We start from the raw sequence: 13543 nt of genomic DNA, 5'->3' as shown, positions 1-13543 counted from the left end.
GTTACTTTGATATTAAATATGGTTAAGAATTTGATATTTAATAGTTTTCACTTAGTTTAGATATTTGTTACTTTCGTTATTTGATTCTGTCCTAGTTCTGTAGACAGCAAAGAATGTGGGTATCCTTTCTAACTTAAGAATGACAAGGCTAGTTCTAGTATTTGGGTTTTTGCATCTAGCTTTATAAAACTTTCTTCTAAACTCTTCTTCTGGTTTTGGTTCTGTTTTAATTTGTTGATCTTTAGCATGTATGTAACACGATAAGTAGTAATATAAACCGTTGTTAAATGTTGCTTTAGAAGGGTCTTACGCATTTCTAGTGAGAAATGGTATGAAGCATCAGTTTTTGATTTGTCCTGCCCCACGAGGAACAACAGTTTGAAAATACTGCTCTATTCTTCTATGCAATTTCTTCTCTACCCCACACCACCTTCTTTTTTTTTAGTTCCAACTTGCTGTACGGCCTCCAAGGACTGTGTAGAACAGTCTGCTCTCTGAAACTTTAACTTTTAAACTCATACAAAAAGAGTGTCTGATTCACATACAGAGCAGCATGAAAATCACACGTCCCCTCTAAGCTCAGTGATCAGTGTGAATCAGCTGAGATTTGATGGGCATGAACCTCCAGCCAAGCAAACTGTGTCGTGTAAAGTATAAAATCCTCTAAGTCTCACTTTGCTTTCTTTATAGGTCAATGGCACGGATGCAGATTATGAGTATGAAGAAATTACTCTTGAAAGGGTAACATGATCGATGTCTTTCTGTACTCTGTTTTAGATGGGATTTATGAAACTTTCTTGATACTGCTAAATGGCAATCCAAAACAATTCTTAGGTAGATTATATAATCTAAAGAAAAAAATACACCCGGTTTCTGGAGCAGGAATAGAAGTTTTTATTAATATCCTTGACCACTAGGAGTAAAATGGGGGAAGGATCTCCCTGAGACATACTGCATTTAATGTTATTATCTAGGCTTGTAGAAAGTAGTAACACAAATTATGATTTCATTTCCTATATTGCCAATTATGATAGACTCTTATTTACACCATTAAGTTTTATATTGAGAATCAGGCTTCCTGTTGAGAATACAAGTGTGGCACCTTGTCGTACGCATTGCTTTGTTAGGTTTGCGATGTAGAGATCCGTCTCGGTTCTCTTTTCTTGAGCTGCACTGTTAACAAAAAGAAAGCAAGAGATGGTTATATTTGATACCTGTGCAGTTCTTGGTGGTTACTGAGAGGGTGAAGAGGTCTTTCAGTTGATAGTAAGGGCAGGCAGCCTTTGAAGAGAAAATGTCAGTCTGAGTCTCTGCATCTGTGAGGATATATTACCTCTGTGACACAAATTACTTGGGGGCTTCTCTGGGAAAAATAATTTGTCACTAAATTTAATGAGGAGCAAGTATTCGTCTGAATAATCTCAAAGATTCCTGCTAGAGAGGGAAGTTTCTATCTCGTTCATGAAGTTCACATCAGTGAGAAAACTGTGGGGTTGGAACTGTATCTCTTACAGTTACACAATGACTTTATGGTCTCCTTACTTCTATGAAAATAAGTATAATTATATTTTATATAAGGTTATATGTCATACACTGCTTAAAGTATCTTTTGATATTTTTTATCAGGGAAAATGATATAGATTTGGTTCTGTATAGATATACTAGAATATCTTACCTCAAAAAAGATGTGTAATTTTTTTTCCCCTCTACCTTTAGGGAAATTCAGGACTTGGCTTTAGCATTGCGGGTGGTACAGACAACCCACATATTGGGGATGATTCAAGTATTTTCATTACAAAAATTATAGCCGGGGGCGCAGCTGCACAGGATGGAAGATTACGGTATGATGACTTTCTGTGTTGGGTTGCTAAATGTTTATTATTATATTTTCAAACAGTGGATAGAACACTTCCTGTTACTTTCAGTAGTTTTATCATGCTACATTACTTTTTAAATAAGTTTTGTCTTACAAAAGTATTTTGTAAATAATGAAAAATGTTTGAGTCGACCAATTTTATTTTTTCCCCCACCCAATAAAATCTGCGGTTAAGTGAAATTAAGTGAACTTTACCTTTCCTATTTGGTGGTATAAATTGCTTATGCCGTATGTTCTGTAGTCCTTAATTCAATATACAAAGGAAAAGCTTAGACAGGTAGGATAGGTAACTCTTGGTTATCCATGTGCATATTTTCTGATCTGTGAGATAGTTGAGCTTAACAGCAGCCCTCTTTTATGCTTGGCATAATTCTGTGTTTTAATTTTTCAAAAACGCTACTCATGTTCAAAAGCCATATTTTTTTGTTTACATTAATGGAGTACTCCTCCTCCAGTATACCGTATTTTCTTATTTAGTTGTGGACTGATACCACTACTTGACTCCTACTGAGGAAATGTTGGCATGTTACTAGATGGTAGCAAGTGATATTTGCAACTTCCTTTGAAGAGTACTGTTAGAAGTTAATAACAAATTGCATTAATTAATTATTTTCTAATCCAGAACAGTCTATAAGTATACTCCTGTATCACTGTTTGGGGAAAAAACCCACATCCGACTGTAGGACTGGCTTTTTTCTCTTGTGTTGTCAAAAACTTACCCTATCACTTTTGGCACAAATGCCTGATGCGTTACGGTTTTTAGTCCTAATAAGCTTATTTCAAAGCTTTATTTTAGCTTGTTGGCCATTGTTGGAGGTACATCTGGCAGAACATGGTGACAGGTGGGTCAGGCATTCTACTTAGTGTAATGAGAGCTTGGTGTTACTACAGCAACATGTTAAACGAAGTGGAAGGCCAGTGATTAAACAGCTTGTGAAAAGCAGGAATGGAGGTTGATTTGTTCACATCATGGCTTAAAACTAGCGTGTTCTCATTGTGTGCCTCCTAGTTTCTGAATTTTTTAATTCTTTCTTATAGCCTAAACAAAAGGTAGTTTGTACAAAGCTCTGTTCAAAATAGTGTTTAAATTAAACACGTGTAAAGATGATAGCCTCTTCAGCTGTGAACAAAATACTCCCTTTAAATGTTTTCTAATGATCCTTGGTTTATTTTTAAGCATTAATAATGAATTTTAGAGCATTGTCTTGAATCAATATAATTTTGAAGGAAAATCTGTGTATATTAATGTGTTTACACGTATGTTAGTGTATTGTCGATAAAATACGAGGCTTCTAATGCGTGCGCTCTGTATAACACAACAGCTGAACATGAATGTTGCTGTCTGTAGGGTTAATGATTGTATTCTACGAGTAAATGAGGTGGATGTTCGTGATGTGACACACAGCAAAGCAGTTGAAGCATTGAAAGAAGCGGGATCAATTGTACGATTGTATGTCAAAAGAAGAAAACCAGTTACAGAAAAAATAGTGGAAATCAAACTTGTAAAAGGCCCTAAAGGTACGTAGGAGGTATAAAGCTTCTGTTTCACAAGAAGGCTAGAGTTGACAATAGATTTTTTTGCATTTATTTTTTGAAATTAAATAGTACCTTGCATGTGAAGTTCTAGGAAATGCAGACTAATGAAAAATAAGATAAAGGCATCTCAAATGCTTCTGAATTTTTATCTGTATGTCTTGAAACTGTTCTTGTAGAATGCATTTTTTTGTTTCAAATGATAAAAATGTGTTTCTAATATTATTTAGTATTTTTAAAGTACATTACAAATGAGAGTAAAATATTTCATTGAAATGAAACCTAGAAAGGATCTTTGAGAGACTAAAAAAACCAGAGAAAGTATTATTTTATTTCTGTGTGGATAAATGTTGGACAGTGTTTCTTTAAATATCATTGGTTATGCTGTAGTGCTGCTGTGTGCATCTTTTCACAAGGCATGAAATGATTTAGCTTTTGACTTTCAGAACTTCTGTAAATGTTAAGTCTTTTCCAGAACTTTCTGGAAAATTATGTAGTTCACTTGGAAAGGCATCCAGTATTGCTTAAGCCAGAACCTAATATTTTTGTCTATGTGCGATACAAATACCATTGTTATTTATATAATAATTTGAATCTAATGAATGCGAAGAGATTTCTTGAGTAATGATGTTGTCTTCAAGCAGGTCTTGGTTTCAGTATTGCTGGTGGTGTAGGAAATCAGCATATACCTGGAGACAACAGCATCTATGTAACCAAAATCATTGAAGGCGGGGCAGCACATAAAGATGGCAAACTTCAGATCGGGGACAAACTTTTAGCCGTAAGTAGGAGCTGCATTTTTTTTTATGGTTCTTCACTTTTAGGCCCAGTAAGGGTGTGATTCACTTTGTGGTTAAGCTGTCTGCCGGTAGACTGTTATTTCATAGAAATGGGTAAAAAAATTGATATTGCCAGGAAATCAGTGATGAAAATTAACTCTGCAGTGTTCAACACATGAGGAAATCTGAAATCTGTTTAACAACACTGCTAAGCATCTCCTGTGTAACTTTTATATAACCATTTATGCCTGTGGCACATGAATCCTGGTAAAGACTCTCAATGCCAGTGTGCTCCAGCAGCTTTCAGTGAACGTCCTGTGAAAACATGCATTTCTGTGTGTTGAGAATTTGTTGGTTTTTTTTATCTTTAGGTGAACAGTGTTTGCTTAGAAGAAGTTACTCATGAAGAAGCAGTGACTGCCTTAAAGAACACATCTGACTTTGTCTATCTGAGAGTTGCAAAACCCACCAGCATGTTCATGAATGACAGTTATGCCCCTCCTGACATCACAAACTGTAAGTTCAGCTTATCTTTGAAATTTATTTTTTTTTCCCTTTAAGGCTTTAACATACCCCATTTTTAGTATTTTAACAGTTTCGAGCTTTTTACAATTAAGACAGTGTGAAAATCTGATATGACAAAGCTGATTAATCAGCGAAATTGTGCTAAACAGAACATCCTATAGCTTGTGTACTGAAAAAACAGCAACAATGGCGCTCTTAGTGTGTTGCTGACAGTGCTGTGGCCTAGTCCGAGTGACTCGATGTTTCTCATCACTTGGTGATGAGTACAAGGACAACATGTGCCTTGTTCTCCTGGAGGCTGCAAGGAGTAACCAGCAACGCACTGCACAGATGTTCAGTGTCCTGTGAACTGAGCAAAAGACAATACTGTGTCAGGTAGAGGTTAGTGATGTTCTGCCTTTTTTTTCCTGTTTTCCTCCTTTTTCATAAGCTGCACATATTTGAATAAACTGGACAGGGAGGAGGGGGAAGATCTTGACTTCTGGTACCTGCCTGCGAATGTATTGCAAAATTTCATGTTAACTTACTTGAAATCTGACTTCAGTTTTGACATAATTGTTGATAATTCAAGTGGAAATTGAAGGCTGTATTGAAAATAGTTACAAGAATTTCTTCTTGACATAAGGGTACCACTTACAGGAGTCTTTTTGAAATCAAACATCCAAATCGGGAAGGTTCAGGGCTGAACTACAATGCAAAAAAAAATAAACTAACTTAATGTACAGTTTCTTCAAGGTATTATTACTATTTAGTATTTGGAGAAAGGGATGAGAATGATATAACTGTATCTTTCCAAGATGACCAGTTTTACTCATCTTGTTGCATAAAATGGTTCTGGGGGAAGAGTTATTTTGGGTTGTTTTGTTTCCTGCTGTTAGATACAAGTAATTGATATTTAACAGTGATCAGAGAGTACTTCATATGAAAAAAGGAACACTTTTGGACTGAAAAGCCACTGATGTAATCTGAAACAGTATGTAAAGAACATCAACAAAAATGCAGCACAATAAAGGGTTGAAGTACCTTATAACCCATCATTTATTGGTGATAGCTACAGTGTCTTTATTCGTAAGCTTATTGAATTACAGTTTGGAGCTAATTAGGTTTTATGTCTTCACTGTCTTACTAGAAGGGTGTTCTTGAAGGCTCCGTTCTTTGACATAAAACTAATTTTCAGCCTTCACTTACTCATCGCCACTTCTATACTCTATATATGGTTAGAGAGCAGCCATTTTTCCTTAGGGTATCTAGTTTGTCCAATAATTCAACCTTTCCCACTGTTTCCTTAAGACAGACTACTTTTTTTCTCCCCATCGTAACTGACGTATGTTTCACCTTGAGTTTGGATTTTCTGGAACAGAGGTAACCTGATTTGTACGTAGTGTTCCTGGTAGTGTTGCAGTAATGCAATTACACTGCTGTGGATGGTGATGTGGGCTGAAGTGCTGTCTGTACTTTTGAGTAGATTTTCTGGGTTTTGTTTCATTTAGCTGCAGTTTTAAGTTCTCTGTTTGAAGTTACTGTGTTGTTTTACACTGTTCCTGGTAGACTTTTGTCAACAGTTAACCAAAGAACATTCTTCTGCAAAGTGCTCAGTCCTTTGATGAGACTTGAGTCTGTTTTCCTTACAACAGGAAAGCCTTTCCTACCCAAAGCTTCATACACTAGTGCAGCTGACGTGGAGACACTGGATCTACTGACTGAATTTTGCACACAGAATAGATCCATAGGTCTTGCCTGAGGTGTTTAATTCAAGGAAATCAGTTTAACCTTTTCTAAATCTTTCACTTACCAGAAACAACTGCATATGGCTAAGATGTTAGATGCTATTTTTCTAATTCAGGGCAGAACAAAAGCTTTTTCAGGACTCCTCAATATTTTCACATTTACAATGGCATTTTTAAACGGAGATACCAGTCTCCTGGAAGGCTATTGCTCCTTTATAAAGGAGTACTATAACCTTACAATTAGAAAGCCTCCACTTTCTGTAAGGAGCTGCTCAATTAAATAGAACTCATACCAAAAAATAGTGGCTCCTGTACATACTATTTCAGAAACTGATGTTTTCAGGGCCAACATTTCAAGGTTGGTTTGCACTTTCGTTCTCATCTCAGATGAGGCCTTCAAAAGTGATGCTGCGTTTGGCAGAGCAGTACCTGGCTCAGGTACTTACTCATTGTGAGTGTTGAAACAGTTACTAGTCTTCCTTCTTTACCTACTCACTTGCAGCTCTTTTGAGACATGTATTTGCAATCCTTTGGATTTCTGTCTATCAGAATCTTCTTCTACACATTATTAGGAGTTCAGGCCCATCACACAGGAGGAGTAATGTATTCCTTTCACTACTGAATCTCTTAATTTCACACAGAGATTGCCTATAGACATGCCCATTACAAATGATTTTAAGGTAATAGAAACTTTGTCTGCTACCTGAGTATATATGTAGACTGCTCACTGCCCAGATCTCCCCTCGGTTGTTCTTTTTTAATGTGTGTGGTTTTTTAAACACACATTTTATCAGAAACATCTAAAAGCACAGAATGCAGTACTTACCAGCTTACTATCTGTACTGTCTGCAGAACATGCCATAGGTTGCTCATTATGCTAACTCTTGTGGACATGGTAGTTCATTAAAAAGTCCACAAATCACCAAATTCAGAGTTCGGTTGTCTAAGACCTTTTCTCTGGAACTGGTCTAGTTTAGTTATAAGGCTGCCTCACTTCCTCTGGTGATGGGGATTTCAAATACAGCGCTAAGGATACTGAAAAACTGTATGAGAACCAGGTTTACCAATTTTGGTATCTAGGTTTTCAGCAAAATCCCATTTCTTTTGAAACTCCTGTAGTAAGAGTACTAGCTACGCAATAGTACAGTCTTGTCAGGTGGTCTGATGGCACAAAAGATGGGACAAAGTAAGTCAGCATCCATATAGATAATTAAATCATTTGCTATTTGATATTTCTTTGGGATTAGAGTTTTGAATTGAGGAACATTTGATCAAGAGGTTTCTGAGATTCTGATTTATGGGAGTGTTTATTGAGAAGAGTACAGATCCTGCCAGCATAATTCTTTGTGCAACTGGGGCTGAAAGTTGACCTCCATCATTTGATATTTATCAGAGTGAGTGAATACCTTCTGGCTGCCCATAGGGGAAATTAATGTTGAAAATCTTGTTAAAAAAGAGTTAGGCCTCTCTGAGACCAGAGCATTTAGCAGGGAATGAATGTGGAAAAAATAGCTCATGGTTATGTGCTGTAGCTTTAGAGACTGGTACTGTGAGCAATGAAAGCTTGACCACAACCATCGACAGTCTGGAATAGGTGATTGCTATGCCTGTTTCTGTTGCTTCTGTGAGATTTTTCTTTTAACCTTTGAGGTGCAGATTGCTAGTTTAAACAGTTACTTTACAGTGCTATTTTCTGACTCAAGAAGAATGCAATTATGAAAGATTGTTCTTTCTGAGCACATTGTCATTTGAGTACTGCTCTCTTGTGCATGAGACACTGAAGGACAAGAATTTCCATGTATGGGAAACATGGAAATTTAAAAAAAAAAAAAAAAAAACAAAAAAACCCCCAACAACAAACAAAAACCACAAAAACAAACAAAAAAACCCCCAACAAACCACAAACCCGTATGCTCATTGTGCTGCTGTTCCTCTGCATACTGTAGATAGGGTGGTCCTGTGGACCAATGCCACCCAGCTGGCTAGCACCGTTGCCAGCTAATCTGATTTGTGGCTCTAATAATCATAGCTATCAGGCTTCTGTGGTAGGTCATATGGCAGTAGGGAATGTAAATTACCTCAGTAATCTATATGTAAATGTTGGTCATTAAATGGTTCCCGGAACAAATGTCCGGTAATTTGTTGGTGTAAATGCTTTAAAGTTAGTTAGTTAAAATATTACTAAGAAGGTCTAGAACTTGTTATTCAAAACCACCACCATTACCTGTACAGTGCATACTGTAGAATATCAAAGTCAGAAAAGTATCTACAGAGTTTTTGAGAGGCAGAGGACTTGCTTCCTAAACAGGCCTCCTTTGAAGACATTATTAATGATGCATTTTTGACTCCTAGCCACTTTTAAAGTATTTGTCCTTTGTGTGCGTGCATGCATTGCTAGCGTATTTCCACCCTGCATTGAGAAATAAAATACTGCAAGGTAGGGAACAGTCATTTTCCTCAATAGACATATTAATGCCTTATTGTTCCTTAAATGGCATAAATACGGGAAGAGAAGAATATGTTGGTAACAGTAAGTTACAATAGAGTTTTAATTTCATTTCCCATTGTAGAGATTGTACTTGTGATTGGTGTCCTCAGTTTGCAGACAATAAGGAAATAATAAGCAATCTTCCATTTTCTTTTTGTGTAGAACTGTGTTTAGGGGGTTGGATTTGGAAATGGAGTTTCTCCTTAGGAGTCTTTGACTTGTCCTGTCAAAGCAAGTTCATTTTAGGCATGTAATTTTCTGTTCATCCAAAACACAGGTCCTTTATCAGTTACATCAGTAATAATATTTACTTGAAAGTAGAAGTTTAGACCTGATTTAGAATTCAGAAAGTGATGGCTTGCTTTTTATTTCTATCATGTTCCTCATGAATATTCTTCAAGTATAATCTCCAGCAAAAAGTTTTTGGAAAGGCACAGGCATGGTTTTTTGCAGGAACTCCATGGAGAGCCTTTTTATGCCTTGTAGATTTGCTTCCCTAGCGCAGAGAATACCAGCCTTGAAAAAGGACCTGACTTTTATAAGCACGTACCATACGTAGAAGTTTATAAATGATGTAGCCAGTGCTGATGTGGAACAGTCCACAGGTGTGCAATAATAAACTGTTATGTTCCTTGAGAGCTGAGTTTTAGCTACATGGTGAAAGGATACAAAATTTTAAAGAGTAAGAATACGTGATAGTATTAGATGATATGTATGTTTCTGAATGTGATCCAGTTAAAAGCTTTAGGAACCTTAAAAACAATCAAATGAAAAGCACTGTAAGTCAATGAACATAGAATTTGTAATGAAAAATCTAATTACCTCCTACAAAATATGCATCGTTATTGCTACCACTGACTTGTTAAAAGCAATTATAAATTCATTTTCTGAAATGAGAAGATTTAATGCATGAACAGAATGTACACAGCTGCTATACTGAGCTGCAGTTGTTTGAAATTTTTTTAATCAAAACCATTTTCCGCTAATTGGAAAAGAGCTCGTAAAGTCTGCATTCCATTTTTTTGTGCTTTAGCTGTAAAATTTTGAGGAAAAGCAGAATAACTGTATTTATGTACAGTAGTCATTTTTTAAAGTATCACTTGCTTTAAACAAGTGTGTACAGTGACATGGAAATATACTTGTGTATTAAAATACATATATTATTTTCAATTGAAATGTAAATATTGCTGTGTGGTTTGGTAATAATTGTGAAAATCTATTGCCAAAACTCCTATGTGGCTAAAAGACAAGTTTTGAAATTGGCAGTAACTGTCCAAATCTGTTACCAGGGCATAGAGGCTGCATTTTATGCCATGGGGCAGACAGAAAGAATAAAGTGATGGGATCTATAGTCTCTGAATCCTTGCAGGGAGCAGAAAGATGAAGGTGCAATGTATATGTTACAGCTGTTCTAAAAAATGCTTTCAAGAGTCATGTGTCTTGAACAACTCCTAATTATTAGGGAATCCTCAAATATGAATGCTTTTGTTGATCACTTGGTTTTAACAAAAGCAGCGTTCTCCTTGCTGTAGGCCTCGTGAAGCTACCTTGAGAAAGCTTCCTTTTGTCTGTGTTGTGCCCAGGTGGCCAAGAAGGCCAATGGCATCCTGGCTCATATCAGAAATACCATGGCCAGCAAGACTAGGGGAGGGATCATCCCCCTCTACTTGGCACTGATGAGGCCACACCTTGAGTACAGTGTTCAGTTTTGGGGCCCTCACTACAAGAAGGACATTGAGGTGCTGTAGGGCATCCAAAGAGGGCAGTGAAGCTGGTGAAGGGTCTAGAGCACAAGTCACATGAGGAGCGGCTGAGGGAACTGGAGTTGTTTAACCTGGAGAAGAGGAGGCTGAGGGAAGACCTTATCGCTCTCTACAACTACCTGAAAAGAGGTTGTAGTGGGGAGGAGAACAGAAAAACAACGGCAAAGCCTCGAGGGTTGGGATAAGGGCAGTTTACTGGGACAGCAAGGGAGAGGGAAAACAATCAACAACAGTGCTGATAACAGATAGTAACAATGGGTGATAACAGAGAATGATTTACCGACCCTACAACTGACCAACCGGATGCTCAACCCTTCCCGGAGTCACACCAAGCCTGCACCTGCCCGACTAGCCCCCTTTTATGGTAAGCATGATGTCACATGGTATGGAATAGCCCCTGGCCAGCTTGGCTCACCTGTCCTGGCTCCTTGTGACATTAACTCTATCCTTGCCAGAACCAGGACAGTGAGGTAGGTGTTGGTCTCTTCTCCCAAGTAACAAGTGATAAAACAAGAGGAAATGGCCTTAAATTGCACCGGGGAGGTTTAGATTGGATATTAGGAAAAATTTCTTCACTGAAAGGTTGTCAAGCATTGGAACAGGCTGCCCAGGGAAGTGGCTGAGGCGCTATCCCTGGAGGAATTTAAAATCTGTGTAGATGTGGTGCTTAGGGACATGGTTTAGTGGTGGACTTGACAGTGTTAGGTTAATGGTTGGACTGGGTGATGGTATTTTGCAACCTCAATGATTCTATGATTCTAAAGTCAACTTTAAAAACAGATAAATCTCCAGACTGTCCACATGGGCTTCAGCTATCCACAATGTCTGTTTCTAAAAAAGGGAGAGTTTTTTGAGACACAATCAAACTGAAAAATTTGCTTACTAACTTAGAGTGAGGAAACTGGGGAATGTGTAGATGTGACACAGTATTTTAGAACTATGATATTTACAGTGTATCACTTGAACTGTTATATTTCAGTTTTAGAAGAGGTCACACCTTATAATACTTTGTCAAATTCAGTTTCTCCAGCTATTTTTTTTTTTTAATTGACTTAATGCTTTTTTTTTATTTCTTTCTTCCCACTCTTTGAAGCTTATTCTCAGCCAGTGGATAACCATATCACTCCATCTGCCTACTTGGGACAGTCTCTGCCCCCAGCATCACCGGGCCGATACTCGCCAATTCCCAAGGGAATGCTTGGAGATGATGAGATTACCAGGTAATGAATAAGCAAAGCTACATGGCAAATCAGTTAACCAGTGAAGCTTATAAAATGTGTTTGTGGGCAAAATACTGGTGACTAGAATATTTTATTTCAAGAAATAAAAGCAAATCATTAGTTTCTTAACACTTGTAAACATTTATGTAAGGAGAAGACTACATATTTTTATGTATATACAGACACATATACACACACACACACAGAGCATTTATCAGCCCAGGAATACTATTAAAATCAGAATGCCCTGCCAAAGTGCTCCGAGAGTTGACAGAGCTTTTTAGGAGGGTAGTATGAGCAGACTAGAGATTATTTCTTATTGTGAAGCCAGCAATCTTTTTTCTTTTTTTTCCCCACAGATAAGGGTTTGTTTTGATGGATTAGTAAATCCAGAAAGGCTGGAGAGCTCTTAATCCTTTCCCATTAACAGACCATTCATTCCTTCACTGATTCAGTGGATTGTATTAATCTTTTGTTCATCATCACTGATAAAGGAAAGCTCTTGTAATTTTGTTACCCTTCTGCTCTGCAAGTATACGGATGTTATACTGCATTTTCAGAATGTTGTTACTGATTCTGTGTCAGAGCATCATCTGATATGGATAATGTCACTCAGTTTCTGAGGCAGGGTCCACCCAGGACTGAAACATAAGTGGTATAATAAATTGGAGAATTTATTTTAGTGTATGAGAAGGTAAGAGAGCCTTGGATATGTTTTCAGTTATTTTTAACTTAGGTGAACATATAAGCCAAAGTGATTCTGTCCTGCTGATAGTATTGCTTTCCTTTAAAATTACTGTTAAGGGAGGTTTTTGGATTTCTTCTGAAACGCAAGGGCTATTCAGAGAAGGCTTTAGGTGATTTTCTTTAAATTACCTTCCCATTTTCCACTCACTCTATCTCAAAAAGAGGCTTAGAAATTTTGAGTAATATTTTAAGATACTGTGTATTATGTTCTCTAACTGCAGCATTTTTGTTAATGCATTAGTGTGAGCCACAGCAATATACATAGGTTTTCACAATGTCATTTATTTGTAATAAAATAGTACTCTAAAAGGATGGGTATAACAGTTGATAGGAGATGAAATTGTAAGAATTTGACACCAAGTTGATTTAAGAGCTAATGCAAAAATGGAGTGATTTTAAAAGATTGGACTAGATGATATTTTTGTTTGTTTTGGAAAAATGCAGCTACTTAGTTTTTCCCTATAAATTAATAATTAATAACTCCAAATACTTAAGAACAGCCATTAATTGTTCTTTAGTGCTCTCTAGTGATTTTTCAAATGCAGTGCACAGTTGCTCTGCTTTATTAGAAAGATCTGTTTCTGAAATAATTTATGCCTTTCTTGTATTGGATCAAGTAGCAGACTGGTAGATTTTTGGAAGGACTGTTTTTTGCATTAGAAGTAGACTGGCCTGTCTTAACTTGATCAGTGTTTCTTCTTTCCTCTCCTCATCCAAGCCAGGCAGGGGTCCTATAAAAAGAATGCAACAACTTGGTTTGTTTAACTTTTTCAATTGCTGTTGCTGTCAATAAATTGCACATCTATTTGAGCATACCATAAATTCTGTTGGGTGTGGGTTTTTTTTCCGAAAGGGCTTATGCGTACTTCTTAAATTGTTCTTTGC

General features: G+C 37.0%; 1 protein-coding gene across 12 annotated transcripts in view; it reads left to right on the top strand.

Annotated features, from left to right (window-relative positions):
* The window catches only part of DLG1 (discs large MAGUK scaffold protein 1), a 157129-nt gene that overhangs the window by 98895 nt on the left and 44691 nt on the right, over positions 1 to 13543 (top strand). For all 12 annotated transcript variants that reach the window (XM_075761190.1, XM_075761187.1, XM_075761186.1 and 9 more), the window contains 6 exons: positions 691 to 741; positions 1717 to 1841; positions 3225 to 3394; positions 4054 to 4190; positions 4560 to 4704; positions 11785 to 11911. In XM_075761190.1, coding sequence (XP_075617305.1) covers positions 691 to 741; positions 1717 to 1841; positions 3225 to 3394; positions 4054 to 4190; positions 4560 to 4704; positions 11785 to 11911 — 755 coding nt within the window. The remainder of the gene's footprint in view (positions 1 to 690; positions 742 to 1716; positions 1842 to 3224; positions 3395 to 4053; positions 4191 to 4559; positions 4705 to 11784; positions 11912 to 13543) is intronic.

The sequence above is a fragment of the Balearica regulorum genome, chromosome 9 (assembly GCF_011004875.1).
Source record: "Balearica regulorum gibbericeps isolate bBalReg1 chromosome 9, bBalReg1.pri, whole genome shotgun sequence".
In the NCBI taxonomy this organism is placed as follows: domain Eukaryota; kingdom Metazoa; phylum Chordata; class Aves; order Gruiformes; family Gruidae; genus Balearica; species Balearica regulorum.
Note: the sequence above shows the minus strand (reverse complement) of the source record. Positions and strands in the feature narration are given on the sequence as shown.